The 22,284-nt window shown below is 62.3% G+C and overlaps 1 protein-coding gene across 1 annotated transcript; it reads right to left on the bottom strand.

Moving 5' to 3' along the window:
* Positions 1-3,079: 3,079 nt before the first annotated feature.
* CSPG5 (chondroitin sulfate proteoglycan 5) lies at positions 3,080-11,574 on the bottom strand (the record flags this gene model as incomplete). Its single annotated transcript, XM_082479941.1, has 5 exons — positions 3,080-3,244; positions 5,323-5,395; positions 6,660-6,848; positions 8,266-9,571; positions 11,511-11,574. The coding sequence occupies 5 exons, from the start codon at positions 11,572-11,574 to the stop codon at positions 3,080-3,082; spliced, it is 1,797 nt and encodes a 598-aa protein (XP_082336067.1).
* Between the last annotated feature and the right edge of the window lie 10,710 nt (positions 11,575-22,284).

Genomic DNA, 22,284 nt, shown 5'->3' with positions numbered 1-22,284 from the left:
CGTGCCGTCGCCCGGGGGGGACCACACGGCGCACGACAAGGGACGCTGACCCCACAGCAAGATGGGGCTCCGGAGCTCGTGGCCGGCTGGACCGAGATGGGGAAAGGAGGTTGTGTCTTCGTGTGGGAAACGGGAGCGTGCCGGGTAGGTGAGTGGGGTGCGAAGCAGGGGGCACAGCGAGGAGGGGAATTATGAGGGTCAGACCAAGATCCCAAAGCAGAGGGACAGGAGGGAAAATACCCCCCACACACTCTAACATGTGTATTATGAACAGGAGCATCCTTAGACCTGCTTAAATCCTTGTGACCCAATTTTGCCCTGAATCCCGATAAGTCCCTACAGCCCGTGTGGGTGAGCAGCTGCAGCCGAGAATGCAGGGCTGCAGATGACACCCATCCCCGCGGCTCCTCCTCAGGTCCTCCCCTCACTGCTCTTAAACGAGGGGGTAACTGAGAAGTCACCACCCTGGCTTTGTGGAGAGGCTGGTCCCCCACTGCCCACCTTGGCCACGTGCTGGGCTCCTCCGAAAGGGCAAAAAATGGGTGGCAAAGAACAAGTAACCCCAGTTGCCACCTTGCCCACCTGGGAGGTTCCCAAGGTGGGCACCTCCATGTCAAGCCAGGGCAGATCCGTGAGGGATGGGCTGTGCTGGGATGGATGGGCTGTCCTGTGCCACCCTCACCTCCAAGGTGGGCACCATCCATGATGGAGGGGCTGTGCCGTGCCACCCTCACCTCCAAGGTGGGCACCATCCGTGATGGATGAGCTGTGCCGTGCCACCGTCACCTCCAAGGTGGGCACCATCCGTGATGGAGGGGCTGTGCCATGCCACCATAACCTCCAAGCAGAAGGACCAAGGCAGGGATGGCTGCTTCCCCAAATCACCCAAAGGCTGAAGGCTGCCCCACCTCCAGGTGGGTGACCTGCCTGCTGCTGCCCAGCGAAACAGGCATGATGTTTCTCTGTCTGGTCAAGAGACCAGCATTATGCCGGCTTCTTCTTCCCTGCAAAGGAAATTTTCTTCTCTCCTCAGGCAGCATCCAGCTGGATCCACAGGCGCCATCGGGAAGGATCCTAGCGAGGAGTGGAGAGTTTCCAGAGCCCACCATATAGCTGTGTGTTCACCAGTTGGACTCGCTCCTCCGCCGTCCCATCCCACCCTGCTTCTCCCTGCATCCAGCCCCGCCAACTCCCTCCAGGGGCAGCTGGAGACGGGGGGTGGCCTCCCCCATCCCCACAGTGCCCCTTCCCTCCTCTTCCCCGCAGCCCCGCAGGCATTTTTCACCCACAACCCCATGTCATTCCCACTCTCCCCCAACATCCCCTTCCTTATGCGTGCCCGTAACAATTTCTTCTTCTCTTCTCATACACAAGCACGGGTCCTTCTCCCTCCTGTCACGGCGACGCTCATCCCGCTCCAGCTCCCTTTCCCTCCCGCCTGGTCCCATGGGAAGCTCACACCCAGCATCTGCCCGTGCTGGGGACAGCCTGCCTTTCCATGAGACTTTCTTGAGCATCAGCATCTCCTCTCCGCTCAGCCGGGCTCCTGCTCCCCCAACGCATCGCTCTCTCCCCGGCCTTGACCCCAGCCATCTTTTGTTGCTGTGTCCGTGCTGCCCCGATGCTTTATCCATACAGCTCCGTGCTGGAAGGGCAACAGCAAAAACCGAAGCCACGCTCGTGCCGGCCAACTGCTCCCTCCGCTTTGCGTGACTCCCCAGGATCATCTGCCGGCTCCCACCACCACCCCTCATTTTTTAATGTCCCCGAGTGAGCTGAGAATTAGTTACTCAGCAGCTCATGGAAAGCATCGGCAACGTCTAAAACACGCTGAGCTGTGGCTTTAGCTCCTACCTGCCCTGGGGAGATCCCTGATGCGTGGCACTCTTAATATTGTATGTTGATTAATTGCTTCGTTTCCTCTCTCCCGAGGAGCCATGAATTTTGGCTCATGGGTGAATCCATCTCCGGAAGATGAAATCGGCTCCTGCGGGAAGCGAGACAGAGCCGCAGCCGGAGGGGAGGGTGGTGGGAGTGTTGGGGTTCCACAGGGAGAGACCCCCACTTCCACGTTGGTCCCAGGACAGGGCGATGGCAATCGGGGGGGGTGCTGCTTCTGATTTACACCGGCAGAAGCCGGGACAGCATCGCCAAAGCTGCCAGGGGTTGTGCCGGATGGAAACGAGGAGCTGGGAGGCGACAACCCCGGGGCGTTTCGGCTGCAGACCCCAAAAACCCCCTGACATCCCATCGAAAGGAGGCTGTTTGGGGAGGAGGTGGCCGGGAACACGCTGGCGGTGACGGCTACACCCCCAAAGAGGGGGGACCCCCAAAGAGGGGGAACAGGGATGGAGCAGGGTGCAGCCCAGGCACCTCCGCCAAACATCCCGGGGTGTCCCGGCTGCACCCCAGCGTCTCCGGGATGGCAGCACCCCGCAGGCTCCCCACTCCGGTGGGATGCGGTGCACCCCTGGACTAGCAGAGCCAGGGACGTGCCCGGGGAGGGCAAGGAGGAGGGACCGGGTACCCACCCCACCCCCAGGGTGATGCTCAGATCGGACCCTGGGGGAGCGGGGATGAAGGGCTTGGTCTGTCTGTGTCGGGAGATCGCAGGCACCGGCAAGAGGCTTAACTCAGGAGATCGCAGGCACCGGCAAGAGGCTTAACTTTAAAAAAAAAAAAGTTTTATTTCAAGATCTTCCCTTTTTTTTGTTGTTGTTTTTACTTGTATTTCAAAAAAAGTGGGGCAAAAGTACAAAAAAAGTCAGTTGCGGAACAGCAAAGGCTTAGAAATCACAGCGCTGAACTAACCCAAGCGATAGACACGGAGCACAAACCAAACACCCCCACGACACGACACGGCCGAAGACCATTTACGGCCTTTGGCTTTGTATTATTATTAATTAAATTTTTGTTTTCCTCTGTACAAAACACACCAAAGCATGCCACGGAGCGGGGAAAAAAAAAAAAAAAAAAAAAAAAAAAGAGAGAGATACCAAGACGGGGAGGAGATGGGAGATTTGTACAGCAAGGGGATGGGAGAGCTGCCTCCCGCTCTCGCCGCCTTCTCCTCCCCTGCTCACGTCAGGTTGTTCTGCAGACAGTTGAGCTCGCTGCCGTCCTGATCCCCTTTGCCGCCCCCGTCGTGCTTGGGCGACGTCGAGTTGTGGATGTTAAATGGCTCCTCGTCCTTCAGACAGGATTTCAGGGAGTCCTGCAGCTTGTGGGGAGCGCCGGGGTCATCCTGCCGGGAGAGAGATGGGGGGGGTCAGGAGATGACCGTGCCGTGGGGGACACCGTTGCAATGGGGTGGGGGGTGACCCGCAGCGAGGACTGGGTGAAGGCATCAATGTCCCCACTGGCAAACGAGCATCCCGACAGGGTCTCTGCCTCCCTGCAGGCAGGGCTGCCCGCAGGTGAATATAATTGTCATGGAATCATAGAATGGTTTAGGCTGGAAGGGACCTTCAAGATCATTGAGTTCCCACCCCCCTGCCCTGGGCAGGGACACCTTGTCCCCCCACCCTGCGCACATCTCAGCACTGGGGGGAACGTAGAGCTCACGGCACGGGGGGACCCGGCGGGTGACAGGGTCCGACCCGCCTGCGGTGACCCGCTGCCATTCCCTGCCATGGGTCCCCCACCTTGGGGTGCCTCCAGCACCCAAAGCCGCTCGCCAACAGCACCCGAGAGCCGTGCCGGCACCGGGAGCCGTCCCACCCGCCACCCCTCTAGCCACCCCCGCCGTCGTCCCACCACCACCCCATTTCTCTTCCCGTTTCCAGCCCGGCTCGTCTCATCGTCCCACTGCCAATTAGCAACTCCCCGAGCGGCGCTTGGCAGGAGGCCCGAGGGGTTGGATTTATTGCGGTTCGTTAGCGTACAGCCGGCCCTGCCGTGCCGCTGGCCGGATCCGCCGGCGGCAAAACCAGGGATGCCTCTTCCCCATGTCCCCCCATGGCTGCCGGGAGCATCTTCCCCCCTCCCGGACTTGGGCTGCGCCCCGCGTTTGTCCCGCATCCATGGGGAGAGCCATGCCGCTGGCACTGGGGCTGAGCTCCGGCTCTGATGGGTAACGTCTGTTCCCGGATGGTCCTGGCATCGCCGTCGGTGCTGGTGGGGCAGGATGAGCCCCGGCATGGGGCAGGATGAGCCCTGGCATGGGGGAGCTGCGAGGGCGAGATGGGCCGTGGCGGTGAGGCACCTGCCGGCGTCATAACAATTACGGTGCTCCTGGTGCCGTGCGGTGAGCGGCGGATGGATGGAGACACCCAAGGGCCGGCTCATGCGGGGATGGAAAACTTCCATCTTCCGGGCAGTGATCCTATGAGCGATGCCCAGCTGGTCCGGGGTGATGCCATCAGCTCCCCGGCAAACCCCACGGGATGGGCACCGAGCTCCGAGCTCCGCGGAGGGGCTGCACCGCATGTCCCCAAAAACCCCTTTCCCAGGGGGGGTGTTGGCCCCTCCACCATCCTCAGTACGCTGCGTCCCGGGCACCGGGCTCCCATCCCAGCACCGAGCCCTCCACATCCCAAAGGGGACCCCAGCAAGATGCCGAGGAACGGCACTGAATTCATCCCAAGTTTCATCCTCTCCGCAGCGGGGAGTGAGCCGGCTCCGGGAGCCTCCAGCCAGGGCGGTCGGGCCCAGCGGCGGCAGACGCTACGGCTGCTATAGGTGGTCGAAAGATGGGGAAAACCGGTGGTGGGGTAAGGCAAAGGCTAGAGGGACCTACGCTCCTCCTCCGGCTCGTGCTCGGCAAAGCCTTTTGCTTCTCTCTGTTTTGATTCGAAAGACAGGAGGTTGGAAGGAGAGCCCCGGGGGGAACGTGGGCGGCCGCATCCTGACCACGCCAGCAGCGTCCCAGAGCGTTTCATCCACTGCCGGCCATCGTCCACCGGTCCTGCCCTGGCGAGCATCGTCTGCCGGCGCCACATCGCACCGGCTGTCCCCCATCCCACCCAAGCGTGGAGCCAAAGCCACCACACGACTCTGGATGGTGGCTCCCCAAGGTGCCACGCAGGGCAGGAGGGGATGGGGCAAAGGGGGACAGCAGGGTGACACCAACCCCCTGCCTGGTCCCGGTCCAGTTTGGGGAGTCAGGGCAGGATGCGGCACGGCAGGTATGGAGTGTGAGGGGATGGAGCGGTGACCGTGGTGGGATGGGGACAGGAGGGTGCAGAGGGACCTGGTGGTGACACCATCACCCAGGCGGTGATCATGGAGGGGGGGGACAGACAAGATGTTACTAGACAGAGGGACAAGGGTAGGACAGCAAGTGGGATGGGCGGGGGGGGGGAGACGGGACATGGTCCTTACGTTTGGGTGGGAGCCCTCGGCGATGGTGGAGAGGGAGAAGTTGTCGTTGTGCAGCTCGGACGGGGTGCGGTATCTGCGGGGGGGGGAGAGGAGAACGTGGCAGTGAGACCGGGGACACCGCCCAGCACCCCTCCGTGCTCCTGGCCGCATTTCGGGGTGAACCCAGTGTTGGGAGGGGGTAAATGCCCCCAGTGCTGGAGATCTGGGGGCTAAATGTCCCCAGGGATGGAGGTTTGGGGCTAAATACCCCCAGATCTTGGGGTCTGGGGGCTAAATGCGCCCAGATCTGGGGGGGGGGGGCTAAATGCCCCCAGCTATGGGGATTTGGGGGCTAAATGTCCCCTGGGATGGAGGTTTGGGAGTTAAATGCCCCCACATCTGAGGATGTAAGGACTAAATATCCCCAGCTCTGGGGGTTTGGGGCTACATGCCCCCAGCTCTGAGGATCTGAGGGGCTAAACGTCTCCAGATCTGGAGGTTTTGGGGTAAATTCCCCCAGGTCTAGGGGTTTGGGGTCTAAATGCCCCCAGCCCTGGAGGTTTGGGAGCTAAATGTCACCAGGGCTGGAGGTTTGGGGCTAAATGCCCCAGATCCGGGGGCTTGGGAGCTGAATGTCCCCAGGGATGGAGGTTTGGGGGCTACGTGACCCCAGCTCTGGCATTTTGGGGGGCTGAATGCTCCCAGGTCAGGGGGTTTGGGGCGAAATGCCCCCAGTTCTGGGGAAGCGCAGGCAGGGGAGCGGTGAGGGCAGCCCGGGGCAGGGCTGGAGAGGGAGACCCATGGGCTGGCACGGAGGAGCTTGGCTGCTAATTACACTTGGCACTTCCAAACACTAATTAACAGCTCATTAGGGACCCAGGCTGGGAGGGCTTTCTCCTCCTCCTCCTCCTCCTCCTCCTCCTCGGCTCCAGGGAGGTGGGCAGTGATTGCTGGGGTGGGTGACCCCAACCTTCCCCTGTCACCCCCCAGCCCTGTCCCCAGGGACAGAGTAGGGACCGTCTCCGGTGGCCCTCGGGCAGGGTGGCAAGTCCAGCTGGTGGCCCCAGCTTCCAGTACAGCAGATTAACTGGTGCCAGTCAGGAGCAGCTTTAAAGGATTAACCGTGGAGCAGCAACGACAAGCCACGTCCCGCCTCCGGGAGCTTTCCCATCCACTGTCACCTGGTCCTCATCGGCTCCGGGGGTCTCGATGACACCAGGTGGGGACAGGACCGCATCCAACCCCGGTGCCACCGCCGGGAGCTGAGACCACCCAAACCTCTGTGGCTATCAAGGTGCCACCTTGGAACGGTTGGGGACAGTTTTGGGGGTGCCAGCCCTGGCCCCGACGCCACTCACTTGGTCTTGCGCAGTTTGCTGTTCTCCGTCTTGAGCAGGTAGAGCTTCTTGGCGAAGAAGACGGTGAGCATGAAGAGCAGCAGCACCACCAGGGCGGCCGAGCCCACGGCCACGCACATCACCTGGAAGTCGGTGACGATGGCCTCGCAGCGCGTGCCCTTGTGCCACGTGTAGTCCTGCGTGTTGCACCTGCAAGGGGAGGCGGTTAGGGACCCCCACCCCAAAAACACGTCCCCATCCCAGAGCATCCCTGGGGGACACCACATCTGTAATCAGGGAGATTATGAGTATCTGGTGGGGGATGAGATTAATAGGACCCCGAGGAATGCGGACCCCCCCGACACTGGGGCCAAGTGAGATGGGGGACAGTGGGGGATGCCGGGAGTGGGGTCGGGGCGATGCTCGTGTCCCCCCCCTCCGTGCAGTCGGGCTCGATGCCAGCCACACAGCGCGTGCCGAGCCGTACGGCACAGCCGGCATCGGCTCTCCCCCGGCGCAATCTGCCGGGGCCGATTAGCGCGGCGGCCCCAGAGCTTCGGCTGCGCTGCCCTGACCTAATTCCTGGCCAGCCGCCGCTCGGGGGGCAGGGAAAGCCCCTCTGTGCCCCAGCGGGACAGGGATGCGGGGGCAAAGGGATCCGGATGGGGTGCAGGGGATGGAGAGCCTGGGAATGGGGTGCACAAGGATAGAAACCCAGAGATGGGGTGCAGGGGGCTGGAGAGCCTGGGAATGGGGTGAATGGGAGAATGGAGAGCCTGGGAATGGGGTGCACTGGGATGGAGAACCTGGGAATCGGGATGGAGAGCCCAGGGATGGGATGCACAAGGGATGGAGATGCAGAGATGGGGTGGAGGGGGGTGGAGAGCCTGGGAATGGAATACACAGTGGATGGAGACCCAGAGATGGGGTGGAGGGGGGTGGAGAGCCCAGGGATGGGGTGCAGGGGGATGGAGAGCCCGGGGATGGGGTGCAGGGGGATGGAGAGCCCGGGAATGGGATGCATGGAGAAGGAGACCCAGAGATGGGGTTCATAGGGAGGAGAGCCCAGAAATGGGATGCACAGGGGATGGAGAGGCTGGGAATGGGGTGCAGGGGGATGGAGAGCCAAGAGATGGGATGTATGGGGATGGAGAGCCTTGAGATGGGGTGCACAGGGGCTGGAGAACCTGGGAATGGGGTGCACAAGGATGGAGAGCCTGGGGATGGGGTGCAGGGGGATGGAGAGCCTGGGAATGTGGTGTATAGGAATGGAGAGCCCGGGAATGGGGTGTATGGGGATGGAGACCTAGAGATGGGGTGCAGGGGGATGGAGAGCCCTGAAATGGGGCGCACAGGGGGTGGAGAACCTAGGAATGGAGTGCACAAGGATGGAGAGCCTGGGGACAGGGTGCATGGGGATGGAGAGCCTGGGAATGGGGTATTTGGGATGGAGAGCCCAGGGATGGGATGCACAGGGGATGAAGAGCCCAGAGATGGGGTTCATGGAGATGGAGACCCAGAGATGGGGTGCAGGGGGATGGAGAGCCCAGGGGTGGGATGCACGAGATGGAGAGCCCCCACATACACCCCCCCATCACCCCACGGACCCGGGGTCCCCATCCCTTACCGGCAGAAGGCCCCGTGGCTCTCCACCAGGTAGCACTGGCCGCCGTTGTGGCAGTAGCTGGGGACGAGGTCGCAGACGGAGCGGCAGGAGCTGTTGTGCCGCACGTAACCGCTCCGGCACTCGGTGCCGTTCTCCGGCTGGCCCCTCTCCCCTGGCCGCGGCCGCGCCGTGGGGCTGCCCCCGGCGATGCTGGAGGGCTGCGGCAGGACCACATCACGGCGGCCGGTGGGTCGGGGGTCCCGCGGTGCCGGCTGAGCACCGGGCATGGCCGAGGCGGGCAGCCGGTAGCCATTCTCGTCCTCCAGCCCCCCATCTTCCTCCTCCTCTTCTTCGTCCTCATCCTCCTCCAGCTCATCCTCCTCATCCCCGTCAGCGTAGAAGGAGGTGGTGGGGTAGAAATCGGCTTCATCGAAGGGCGTGAAGTCGTCGTAGAGCTCGTGGAGGGCCCACGGCGTGGCCGCCCCCTCCGGCTCCCGCCGCCGCGCCGAGCCGGCCGCCCCTTGGCCGCCCCCGGGGAAGCCCCCCAGCCCCTCACCCCCCTCAAACAGGTCGTAGTAGTCGACGTCGATGATCTCCGAGGCCGTCCGGTCGGCCGGCGGCTCAGCCGGGCCCGTGGCAGCGGTGATGGACTCCTCCGCCTCCAACCAGGTCAGATCCGTCCGACCACGAGCCCCCTGCGCTGGGGCCGGGCTGGATGCGGCCACCCAGAGCTCCGGGGGATGCCCCGAGTCCCCCGCAGCGCCCGGCATGGGGCTGGGGTCACCCGGCATGGGGGTCCGCGGCACGGCCGAGCCTCCGGCCACCAGCAGCAGGTCGGATTCAGCCGAGTCGGTGGCAAGCTGTGGGCCAGGGGGGCTCGGCGGGGCGGCCGTGAGCCCCCCCAAAACCCCCGGGCCGGGCAGGGAGGCTCTCGTGGGCCGCTCGCCGCTCCCCGGCTCCTCGGGGCTGCCGAGCGCCACTGCCACCGTCCCCCCGTCACCGGGCCAGGTCACCGCCGCTTGGCCCTCCTCCGCCGAGCCGGCTTTGGGGGGCAGAGCGCTGGCATCGCCCTCCCCGGCGCACCCCACGCACCCCTCCGGCATCGCCGCCGGCTCCGTGGTGACTGCCGTGTCCCCCCCGGGGGGCTCTAGCTGGGGTCCCGCCGGGGGTTCACCGCCCACCGCGGCCCCCCCCGGGCCGGTGCTGTTGCTGGGCCCCCCCGGAGGGTCTCTGCTCGCTGTGTCCCACCGTGGGGGGCTGCTCTCCAGGGAGCCCGCCCAGCCTCTCCCCTCGGCCTCGCTGGCATTTTGGGGGGGCCACTCGGATGCTGGAGGGGGACAAGGAGAGAAAGACGTGTCAGAGGTGCCCCCTGCACCCCGGAGGGGCTGCGGTGACCTGGGGGGGTCAAGGTGGGTCCCCACCAGCTCGACCTCACACCCACCACCACCATGACAAGCCATTTTGGGAGGGGGGGCTACACCCTGAGTCTTTTACAGCCTCTCCCGGGGACTGAAGGGGCAAACCCCACAGCAGCCCCCCAGCTCTGTGGGTCCCCCCGCACCTATGACAGCCCCAGTCATCACCCCCCAACTCTGTGACCCCCCCCCTGCACCGCAACACAGCCCCCCCCCCAAGCCAGGCTGCCCCTGGGTCCCCCCTGCGAAGGGAACCGGCCTTTCCTGCCCCTGCAAGGGGATCCAGCCCCCCTTAAAAGGGATCCAACCCCCCCCAAAAGGGATCCAGCCCCCCCCTGCCCCCCACAATGGGATCCAGCCAGCCCCTCCTCTGATTCCTGCAAGTGCACCCCATTACACATACTGGGATCCAGCCCCCCCCCCCCCCAAATGGGATCCAGGCCCTTGTGGCAGGATCCTGCCCCTCCTCCCCCCCCAAAAAAAGGGATCCAGCCCTCTTCTGGTTCTTGTAAGTGCATGCCCCACACACAAGGGGATCCAGCTCCCTGCAACAGGATCCACCTCCACCCCCCCACCCCCCCCAAATAGATCCAGCCCTCCTCTGGTTCCTGCAAGTGCACCCCATTACACATAACAGGATCCCACTCCCCCCCCCAAATGGGATCCAGCCCTCCTCTGGTTCCTACATATGCACCCACTACACACAATGGGATCCAGCCCCCCACCCCCAACTGTATCCAGCCCCCTGCAAGGGGATCCAGCCCCCCCAAATGGTTCCAGCCCCCTCTGTGATGGAATCCTGCCCTCTGCAACAGGATCCAGCCCCCTGCAAGGGGATCCAGCCCCCTTAGAAGGGCATCCAGCCCCCCCCCGCAGTGGCATCCAGCCCCCCCCCCCCCCCCCCCAAGGGGATCCAGCCCTCTCTGGTTCCTGCAAGTGCACCCCATAATGACAAGGGGATCCAGCCCCTCCTCCGGGGGGATTCAGCCCACTGCAACAGGATCAAGCCTCTCCCGGCAGGGGGATCCAGCCCCCGCCAAGGGATCCACCCCCCCCAAGGGATCCAGCCCCCGGCAAGGGGGATCCATCCCCCCCCCCCCCCCCCCCCCCCCCCCCCCCCCCAAAGGTATCCATCCCCCTCCCAAAGGGATTCAGCCCCCGGCAAGGGGATCCAGCCACCGGCAAGGGATCCGGCCCCCTCCCAAAGGGATCCCAGCCCCCCCACCCCCCAAAATAATCCAGCCCGCCCTGCAAGAGGATGCAGCTCCCTCCAACGGGATTCAGCCCCCTCCCAAGGACATCCAGCCCCCCCCTCAAAGGGAACCAGACCCCTTACAAGGGTATCCAGCCCTCCCCAAATGGATCCAGCCCCCACCCCCCACCCCAATGGATCCAGCCCCTTTATAAGGGGACCCAGCCCCGGCAGGGGGATCCAGCCCCCTCCCAAGGGGATCCAGCCCCCTCCCCAACGGACCCAGCCCCCTCCCAAGGGGATCCAGCCCCGGCAGGGGGATCCAACCCCCCCTCAATGGATCCAGCCCCCCTACAAGAGGATCCAGCCCCCTCCCAAGGGGATCCACCCCCTCCCCAATGGATCCAGCCCCCTCCCAAAGGAATCCAGCCGGGGCAGGGGGATCCAGCCCCCTTACAAGGGGACCCCCCCCCCCGGTGCCTGCAGAGGAATGCAGCCCGGACCGGGCACCGCGGACCACCCCCCCCCGCTCCTCCGCTGCCCGCCCGGGGACCCGCCCCCCCCCTCCCGATCCCCCCCCCCCTCCCCCGGTGCGGGCTCCATCCCCATCCCGGGGCTCACCCCCCCCATCCCCCCAAATCCCCAACCCCGGTCCGTACCGAGGGCACCGAGCAGCAGGGCCAGGGCGAGTGCGGCGCGGGGCCGGGCAGCCGCGGGGGCCATGGCGGCATGGAGGGACCCGGGGCTCCGCCAGCGGGGCCGGCACCGGCAGCGGCTCCGCCCGCGCCCCCCGCCGCCGCCCGCCGCCCGCCGCCGCCGCCGCTCCGCTCCTCCGCTGCGGGAGTGGGGGGGGGAGTGAGGGGGGGCCGGGCCGGGCTGGGGGCGGGCGGCGGCCACCGGCTCCGCCCGCGGGACTCGGGGGGACACCGCCGGGAACGGCGCTCCGGGGCTCCGGGACACGGCAACGGGACACCGACCCCCCCCCCCTTCCCCCGACCCACACACGTCTCGGACACCCCCCCCCCCCCAAAATAGCATTGGGGGACCCAGCACAGCATCCTCCCCCCCAAAACCTGTTCATGCACTGGGGGGGTTCATCCCTGCACCGTGGTTCCCCCCTCCCCCCCCCGGCACCGGGATCCCTCGCTGACCCCCCCCAAACTGGTCCTGCATTGGGGGGGGATCCTTGCACCAGGATGGACCTGCAACCCCCCCCCCCCCCCCCCAACACCAGGATTCCTCATTGACCCCCCCAAATCTGCTGCTGGGGGGGGGGTATCCCTGCCCCAGCACCGGGACCCCTCGCTGAACCCCCCCCCCCAAAATGGTCCTGCATGTGGGGGGGATCCTTGCACCAGGATGCCTCTGCAACCCTCCCCCCCCCCAACACCAGGATTCCTCATTGACCCCCCCCAAATCTGCTGCTGAGGGGGGGACACATACAACGGACATCACTGCCCCAGCACCGGGATCCCTCGCTGACACCCCCCAAACTGGTCTTGCATCGGGGGGGGAATCCTTGCACCAGGATGCCTCTGCAACCCCCCCCCCCCCCCCAACACCAGGATTCCTCATTGATCCCCCCAAATCTGCTGCTGGGGGGGGGGGGGACGACCCCCTGCACCAGAATCCCTCACTGATCGCCCCCTCCCCCCCAAACTCCTCCTATATTGGGGGGGCAGCCCTGCACGAGGACACCCCCCCCCCAGGGCAGGGGGCTGCGGCCACTCCGACCCCCCCAGATGAAAGCCCAGGTCAGACCCTCCTCATCCCCTGAGTGGGGACCCCGCAGCCATAGCGCCGCTGCCCAGTGCCAAACTGGTCCAGATGCCACCAGGTGCCACCACGGCCTCCGTCATCCACTGTCCGTCCATGTGGGTGCCATGAACGGGGCTCTCGGGCTGGGGGTGCGGGCAGAGGGGGGTGGGCAGGAGGGTGCAGGCAGGAGCCCCATGACATACCCACCGTGCAGAGACGAGGGGACAAGGACGCAGTAGGGATCCAGGTGTGTGCGTGGCCGTGGGTGTGCACAGGCACAGAGGGACCCCCGGGACTCCTCGGGCCCCCCCCGGGCTCAGGCTCTGCCTTCGCGCTGCCTGAAGCCACGCCGGGATGGGGGGACAGAGCCGGAGCAGCACCGGTGCGGTGCCACCGCCAGACCCAGGGGACACCCAGCCCGTGGCCACCCGAAATCCCACCGCTGCAGGGGGACGCGTGGCAGTGTTGGGGACAAGCACATATGTGGGGACACTCCGAGTTGCACCGGGGGGGGCTCAGCCTGGAACCCTGGGTGGGAGAGGAGCTTTGCCTTTGCTGTCCCCTGCACCGCTTGCCCCGTGGCCACCTCGTCCTCCCGGGGCCGGCATGAGCTCCCGGCTGGCCAAGGCTTTCCAAGGTCACCGCTGTGGAACGTGCCGGCCATGGCTGCTCCCACATCCCTCACCGGGAAAGGATGCCCGGGGCAGGGCTGGGGGTCCCGGGGAGCAGCAGGTGCTCCCGGGGGAGCCCATTTCAGGGTCCCCCCAGCCCCTGCGTGGGACCCACATGGGCTCAGCTGCCACCCCCCCCCGTGCGCCCCTCGCCCACGCCACCCCGTCCCCCGCAGAGGGGCAGCCGTGGGGTGTGTGACAGGGGGTGCTGGCCAGCGGCAGGGGACACGGTGGGGCCGGGGGGTCCCCTCTCCCCCCCAGCGGCCGCCGCGCCTGGCCAGGCTCCCCGTGCTGGGAACAAGCCCCGCTCTGTCCCCGCTCAAAGGGGGATTGAAGGGGCTGCAGCTGCTTAATATTCCCCACGCTTCCGCCCCTGGATGCGTTTCCAAGGGGACCGGCCGAGGGGCCGCCGGGATGGATGGGGGGACATGGCTGTGACAGCCCGGGAAAAGGGTCGGGAAGAGGCGTCGGGGTCCCACATGTTGCCCGGGATGGGGGGATCCCTCCACCGGGTCCCCACCGTCGCAGCAAGAGGCTGAGGGAAGGCGGGTGGGATCCTGGGGACGGCGCTGGGGACGGTGCTGGGGGTGCCACGCGGGGCAGGGGGACGGAGCCCAGGCAGGGTAGCAGCACCCATCCTGCACCCAAAGCACCGGGGCAGGGTGCTGGTAGGTAGCAGCGATGGCTCAAGATGTTCACGCTCAGGTGGTTGGTGCTCGTTGAGCCCATGGGAGCTTCCGGCACCCTCAGTAACTCCTGGGGGGCGCGGGAAGCTCATGGGACTGGCAGGGACCCCTGGAGACCACCTGGGCCAACCTCCTGCTCCCCCAGGGTCACCTGGAGCAGGTTGCCCAAGACCACGTCTGGTTGGGTCTTGGACATCTCCACGGGTGGAGATTCCACCAGCTCTCAGGGCAGCCCATGCCGGCGTCCTGGAGCACCAGCTGCTCCTCTCTGGTGGGGTGGTGTGGCTCCGACCCATGTCACCTCTGCCAGGGGCATCCCCCCCTCCTGGCTCTGCCACCGAGGGGACACCCTCCTCCCATGCCTGGGCCACCAGCCGTGGTCAACCAGCTGCTCGCTGGTGTCCCCTCGAAGTAACGACACCCCGGGGTGCCGAGCAAGGCGGGGAGGAGGGACATTGCCCCAGATGCCAGAGGATCCATGGGGGACGAGGGGGCATCAACACTCCCCACCCCGGCTGGAGGCTGCTCCCCCAGTCCCAGGGGATGGTCACCATCACATTTCCCTGCGGACCACCTTCACAGGGGAAGAGCCCCCCCCTCGGTGCAGGCTCCGCCCCCATCCTCACACCGGTGGCTCCGGATGAGGCCCCCCCAGCACCCAACCTGGGTGGGCAACGGGGGGCTCGAGGGTCTCACCCCCTCCGTGGGCAAAGCTCAGCTCCTGCTTCGGGGAGGGGAGGGCCGGTGGGCGATGCCGTGCACCAGGCAGGGACATCCAGCCGGGGGCTGAAGTTCGGAGCCTCCCCCCCTCCCACACCCCCCAGGCGAAGCGTGGCGGAGCCTTAACACGTGGGGCTCCATCACCGCGCTTAAATTTAGGACCAGACAAGGCAGCAGAGCCCACCGCAGGCGTGGGAGCCGTCTCGCCGGTCTGCTTTCCCCACCTTTCCCACAAACCTGCCTCAGGTTGGTCTTCGTTCAAGGCAGAAGCAGCAGCAGAGGGGTGGATGAGGGGCGGCAGGACGGACAGACAGACCGAGACAGTCGGTTTTTCAGTCTCGCAGGAGAAATCCAGGGGCAGCGCCCTCCTCTCGGGCAGAACCGGCCGCCGCCGCTGTGTTTTCCTGGGGGAGTTACAATATTTAAGGTGAATTGAAAGACTGCAATGCAGCCCACCCTGTTTGGGGCATTTCTGGAAGAAATCAGCGTAAGGTCTGTCCGTCTGTCTGTCCTGTGAGCGGGTCACACGCGGCAGAGGAGGGATCTCAGCCCACATCCCTTCTCAGCCCAGTTCAGCGCTGGGAGCTGAGCTTGCTCACAGGTCTTTCCCAGCCCCGAGGTCCCCAAAACCCCTTCCTCCTCCCATCCCTGAGCATGGCCGGGGGTCCGTCTGCTCTGGCTCCCGCCTGGGCACAGATGACAGATCAGATTCGGATCCGGGACCCCGTGGGGACAGACAGAGGCTGGATGGATGCGCAGAACCGGGCTCCCGACCCTCATCTTCACGGGATCCTTCCTATTATCTGAGCAGGGGGGAATCGCCCCCTCCCCGCGCTTGCAGGACAATGTCCCACAGACGGTGACCCATGCCAGGCTGCGTCCGGACCCCCGGGACAATGGGGGGGGTTCAATGGTGGGGCAGGACGGGCTGGGGCCAGCACTTCTCCACCCGCTTTTGTTTCTCCTATCCTCTCTCCCTGCCCCACCTGCTTGACAGCCAGAGATGCTCAAACCACCCATTTTCCCATTTTCTTAATTAACAGCTATTGGAAAGGTGGAAAGACGTCACGACTTCAGAAAACGCTGAATAGAGCAGACAGGGTTTGAGGTGGGTGTTTTCCACCCCGGCTCAGGCGCCGCTGGCCTTGGACGCGTGAGCTCTTCCCTCTCCAAATCCTCCCCGAGGGGGAGGCTGAGCCCAGGGGAAGCTCATGTGAGGATTTTGCCGGGCACAGGTTTGCCCTTGATCGGGGGTGGCACCACACGGGGCACGGCTCCGAGGTGGCGAGCCCCGATGGGACACCGATAGCTGGAGGAAGCCGCCACCGCCGCCTGCTTCAGCTGTGAGATTTAAAAATAAAAAAAAAAACCCAAACCCAACCTTCAGCCTCCTCCGTGCTCTGCCCGGCCCCGCTGCCTCCAACGCCCCTCCAAAACAGCCAAACCATCTCTGCGGGGAACAAATTCACCCACCACCTATCAGTCACCCGCCAAACCGCTCCCGACGCCGAGTTGATCTGAAAATTGCTGTAATTGAACCTCCTCGGCACAGGCGCCGTGTTTAGGACCGCGCGAGCGGCTCGGGGAGGGACGGCGGCAGCACCGGGTGAAGAGGGATCTGCAGCCTCTGCGTGTCCTCGGGGCGCTGCAGCCTTCCAGGCCCTCTCCTCCCTCCGGCCAGAGGGACAACCAAGCTGATATCTTCCAAAAAAACCCCTCCTGGCCTGCTCCCTGGTGTGTTTGGCTCCAGGACCGGGTGTCGCAGAGGCAGAGCCGGGCTCGGGGAGGAGGCAGAGCCCCATCGTCGGAGGGGCACAGCCCCCGGCTGCCGCTCTCCCCGCAGCGGCCGTTTTTGAGCCACGGTCCTCTGCGGCTGCAGAGGGAAAAAGTGGGAGAGGTTTAATACTCACACACCGCAGCTCTGAGCTGCAAAGACCAGGAAAAAAAAAAAAAAAAAAAATCGAGTAAAATGGACCCGAGGTGCTTTGGGGAGAAGAGCCGGCAGAGAGCTGCGTCCCGAGGACCAAGCGTCACGTCCCGAAGAGCATCCGGGACCGAGGATCCAGGATTGAGGACTGAGCATCCAGGACCGAGCGCAGCACCCACCCGTTGCGTTCAACACCTTTTGTGTTTGCGAATGTTCACAGAGCCTGAGAGGAGCGAAAAACAAAACCGTCACGGAGCGGGGTAAGGCAGCTGCAAGCAACAGCACCTTCCCCACCTCTCCTGCCCGGCTTAAGAAACCGGTCTAATACTTGTGATTTTGCAAAGAGGGCATTAAACCCACTTTAGAAATGCTTTTTATCTTCAAAGTTTTGCTTTTACTAGCGCTGGAAACCAGGATGAATCAAAGCAGCTGTTTCATGGTTAAGGACAAGGAGCGAAGACACCACTTCACCCAACAGAAAATGGAGCAAAAAAAGCTCAGGAGGGCAGAAGAGCTGAACCCCGGTGGTGCACGGAGTGGTGAACACACACCTCAGCCCTCTCAGGACAGGTCATGGGTATTTAACGACCTGCAGGACTTGGGCTCGGTTTCAGCTGGAAGAGAGAAGCCAAAATTACAGCAGCAGAGAACCAGAAATCAGCTCTGGCCTTGAGCATCCTCCAAGGGCAGAACCCGTCTCCATCCCAGTGGGTCTTCTGCGATATCCTGGTCTCCAGTGCTGGGGGTGGGGGGGGAAACAAAGGATTTCCACGGAACGGATCCTGCAGGGATCTGGTGGCTCTTCCAACAGCATGGTGAGATGTCCCTCAGGGTCACCAGCCAGGACCGGGCTGAACCTGTGTTGTGGAAGTGGCTGATCCAGATCTTTGTCCACCAGATCAGCCGCTGCTCCTCCCCACGGCACGTGGTCAGCTCAGTAGCGCGGAGCTGGGTGGGCAACCTCAGCGCTGAGCCATGGTGACCACGAGCACCACCAACATGCCAGTGCTAGAAACGTGGGAGCGTGCTAGAAAGGGCTGCTGGTTTTGAAGGACACCAGGTTGTTTTTAATCACACTTCAACTTGGAAGGACAGAAAATGAGGGATTTTCATAGAATCATTGAAGTTGGAAGAGACCTTTAAGATCATCAGGTCCAACCGTTAATCCAGCACTGGAGTCCACCACTAAACCATGTCCCTCAGTGTCCACATGGCTTTTAAATATCCCCAGGATGGTGACTCCACCTGCGCGTGCCCCATGATGGCACTCAAGATGATCTGCTTGGGAAATTTGGGGGGGAAAAAAAAAAAAATCCTTCCCAATCCTCAGCCCTCGCTTTCCCATTGTAGCCTCCGAGTGACACCCCGCTGCTCCCGGGGCTGCAGAAAAGGGTCCCTGCGCTGTGACCCCCCGGCAGCGGCAGAAGGTCCCAATGAAAGGGGCAATTCCCGCGCCGGCCGGGTGGGAGCCGGCACAAAGAGCGACACTGTTCCTAGAGAGCCGGGCAAGGGACCGGCCCCGGTGCAACCAAGCCGTTGGCAGGTCACCCACATCCGCACTGCCACCCATTGTCTGGGGCACATCGTTTCCTACCGGGATTTTTTGGGGGGGATTAGTCCAGGGGATGGGCGCTGGTGTCCGGGACTGCCCGGTGGGGTTATTCCCAGCTGCATCGTATTCGGTGCTAGAAAACCGTCAGAATTTGAAAAGGAGTTTCCCACCTCGCCAAATCCTTCGTTTTAAAGTGAGAAAAGCGCGGGAATTGAAGTAGCGCTGCCGGAGGACAAAGCGCACTCGCATATTTAAGCGCCCCAAACTCTTTTAGGTAACCCAACATGTGGTTTTGGCTTTAAGTCAGCCAGAATGAAAAAAAAAAAACAAAACAAAACAACAAAAAACAACAGCAGCTTTTCAGGAACCACATGGTGGAGCTGGTATCGCCAGACAGGACACAGCCGCAACGGGGAGTTTTAGGATATTATTAGGAAGTGGAGACAAGCGCAGGCAGGGGGTGCAAACGCCTGCTCCTGTTCCACCGCCCCATCGCGCCGCCCGCCAACAAGGCCACCGTGCCAAGAAACTGCACACCGGATCTCCTACCGCCGGCAGTACGGAATTACTCAGATAAAGACGGAACTCCCCCAGCAGCGTGCATTAGCAGGGGGGACGGCGCATTTTTTGGACAAGGCAGAAGGGCTCAGCGCCGAGCGGGTAAGCTTCCACTCACCCAGGCAGAGAAGGGATGGAGAGCAGCCCTGCCGAGAGGGACTTGGGGGTGTTGGTGGAGAAGCAGCTCACCATGAGCCGGCAACGTGTGCTGGCAGCCCAGCGAGCCCCCGGCATCCCGGGCTGCATCCCCCGCAGCGTGGCCAGCAGGGCGAGGGGGGATTGTGCCCCTCTGCTGCGCTCTGCTCTGCTCTGGGGAGACCCCCCCGCAGTGCTGCCTCCAGCTCGGGGGCCTCAGCGCAGGAGAGACATGGAGCTGGTGGAGCAGGGCCAGAGGAGGCCCCGGAGCTGCTGGGAGGGCTGGAGCCCCTCTGCTGGGAGGACAGGCTGGGAGAGGTGGGGGGGGTCGGCCTGGAGAAGAGAAGGCTCCGGGGAGACCTCGGAGCCCCTTCCAGTGCGTAAAGGGGCTCCGGGAGAGCTGGGGGGGGACTCTGGATGAGGGAGGGGAGCCATGGGACGAGGGGGAATGGTTTTAGACTGGAAGAGGGGAGATTGAGATGAGATATCAGGAGGAAATTCTTGGTTGTGAGGGTGGTGAGCCCCTGGCGCAGGGTGCCCTGAGAAGCTGTGGCTGCCCCATCCCTGGAGGTGGTCAAGGCCAGGTTGGACAGGGCTTGGAGCAACCTGGGCAGGGGGGTGGAACAAGGTGATCTTTTTGGTCCCTTCCCACCCTAAACTGTTCTGTGATAATTTATGAATGCCATCTTAGTCTCAAAAGAATCCACTGCAGTTTTGGAGTGGACACTGAGCCAGTTTAGAAGAGAAGCAGTTGAGAGCCCCATCCTCCACTTGCCTTCAAGCTTCCTGCTCTCCCACCCCACAGCTGAGAGGAGGGATGGAGTTGCTCTCTCCAAGCACACACCACTCCGTGCCCCAGCAGCCTGAGCGACCCCGGCCCTTCGGCACTGGTTCCCACCCCATCACTAGTGCTGGCTGTGGGGGATCCATACATCAAAAGCGCAGTCCCAAACTGCATCCAGACCTCCACTTAACCGCACTCTTATTTACTGCCACGACAACGGCCTCAGCCATCTTAGAATCACAGAATCATAGAACAGTTCAGGTTGGAAGGGACCTTTAAAAGCCACCTAGTCCAACCCCCCCACCTTGAGGAGGGACATCTTCAACTACATCAGGTTGAACCAGATCATCAATTAGATCACCTTCTGCAACTGCAAAGATTTGAAGGCTCATAATAAAAAAACCCAGCTGTTCAAGAACTGACACTGTGATCTACCGCATTCTTTGCGTTCCTCCTCTTGTCTTGAAGACCCTTTGCCCAAGGAAAAATGACAATCACTGACTGTGCCGCAGGATGAGAAGGGCGCAATCGCAAGGGACGAGCCTCGCTGAAGACACCCAGAGTGCAAAGGCAGGAAGAGCTCCTTACCTTCCCTACCTGGCCCGATGCTGCAGGAGCACTACGGAGCCCACCAAGGGAGCATCCAGCAGGAGACCCCAACCCAAGGGACCTCCCACGCCAGCGAAGAAGGAATCCCCAATTGGGGACAGGGTGTCCTGGACCCAGGGGCACATCTCCACCCCTGTGCTTTTCCTTCTTCAGCTTCCGGGAATTCGGGACTGCGGGCATTACACTTGTAGGGTGCTGGGGAAGAAGTGCCATTAGGACACTTCTTCAGAGGAAAAGGGTCTGTCTTGGAGAAGGAGCTTATTTAGAATATAATCCAGATTGGATTCCTGGTTTCAGTTTAATCAAAAAGGCAAACTATCCCGGCGGGCCCTGGAGCCCTGTGGGAGAGGACAAAAGATCTCAACAGTCATCTGAATTAAACAATTAACAGCGAAGCTGGTACGGGAATAGAGGAACAGTGGGACCCCGCTAGGCTGGCGTGCCCAGTCCTCCTCTATTAAAACCTGCCACTTCAGAGCACTTCTTTCAAATGTGCGATTCAACCGGGGCCGCGAGCCGGAGCAACCGTCCAAGTCCGCGCAGCGAGACAGCGGGAAAGCAGGAATCAAACAGAAATAATCCTATTAGGCCTCCAACGCTGTTTTACTTCGTTCACATTCATTAAGCTTTTAAAATCTGAAATACCATCTTCCAAAGTGGCGGATCACGGAGCGCATTGTGAAGGGCCTTCGCTTACCTGCGTTTACCTTTGGGGTCTCCCACCTTGCCGAGTAACGAGCTCAGGCTCTGTATTAACTCCATCGTAGTTACGACGCAGCCCGTTAGACCCATATCGTATTAACCATTCTCAGCTCACCCACGACACCCAAGGAAGGAAAGGAGACTCCAGACAAAGTGGCACAAGCTTTGTACAAAAACCACATTTTTTTTTCCTTTATTTCACAAAATTGGGTGGCTGCGTTGCAGGAATAAAACCGGCCCTATACATTGGATCAGATGAAAAAGTCAGCACATGTCTTATTTATACAGAAACACAACAGTGTCAAGAATTCAGGTACTCTGTAGGATCATCACTAGTACAGTAAAAAATAGTCTCCACCTGGATCCTTTATATGTGAAGTTGATCACGCTAAAAACAACCTGAGGTTATTCTAAACTGGACTACGGTCTGAACCAGAAAATCCCATGCTCACCCCAAAGACCCTGGAGGGAAAGGGAACGGTGGGGATGAATTTCCTTGGTGGGAGGCGGGAGGCAGGCAGGCCCTGACCGTTCTCTGCTAGGCACTGTGGATTCTCAGAGCTCGACGGTGGAAAGCATCGTTCCTACGCGCTGGAAGTAACAAGGCTGCAGAGCATCGCCCGAGCACGCAGCGGGTGTGCAAGCAGCCCAGAAATGGTTACTTCATACTCACGCGCTCTCAGGACCCGGGAAGTTCAACCGTTAACATCGATGAGTCAATCACCTGAGTGCTCTTCAAAGCAAATTTTTTTTTTTTTTCTTTAAATGGTGTAAGTGGTTCTGTGGGTTTCAGATTGTTTGGGAGATCTCTCTCCAGTCAAGCCTTAGACCATCACCTTGCGCTTGGTCGCTGAAAGCCACCCTTTAAATAAGCGAGCAGTCTTCAGACCTTTGGCAAGGAAACCCCGTCAAACCCTCTTACACCGGGAAGAAGGCAGAGAACCCAAACCCCAGCCAGCAAAGGATTTTTTGCAGTCACTAACGAAGAGCAGACAAGCAGTTTTGGCAGTCTGGAGGTCTGCATCAGCAGCACTGCGCTGGTGGGTCTCACTCAACGAGCGCTCCTAGATTTGCCGCCTGAAGGCGTTCCCTTACCCGCATCCCCACAGAGCACGGAAGGTCAGCGAGCGGAAGGTGATGCGTGAGTTGTTCCGAAGACGCGTACCACGGTCGCTGACTCTGCCCACCTCGGCTGTCCGCAGGAGGTAGTTCTGGCATTCGCACCCCAGCCACCCCAACCCAATCCCGTACGCTAGCACTTCTTCGCTATCTACTTTTTTTTTTTGTTTGTTTTGTTCTTTTTAAAAAGTAAAAAGTATATGCTCCAAAAA

This window comes from Vanellus vanellus, assembly GCF_965231255.1.
Source record: "Vanellus vanellus genome assembly, chromosome: 2".
In the NCBI taxonomy this organism is placed as follows: Eukaryota; Metazoa; Chordata; class Aves; order Charadriiformes; family Charadriidae; genus Vanellus; species Vanellus vanellus.
Note: the sequence above shows the minus strand (reverse complement) of the source record. Positions and strands in the feature narration are given on the sequence as shown.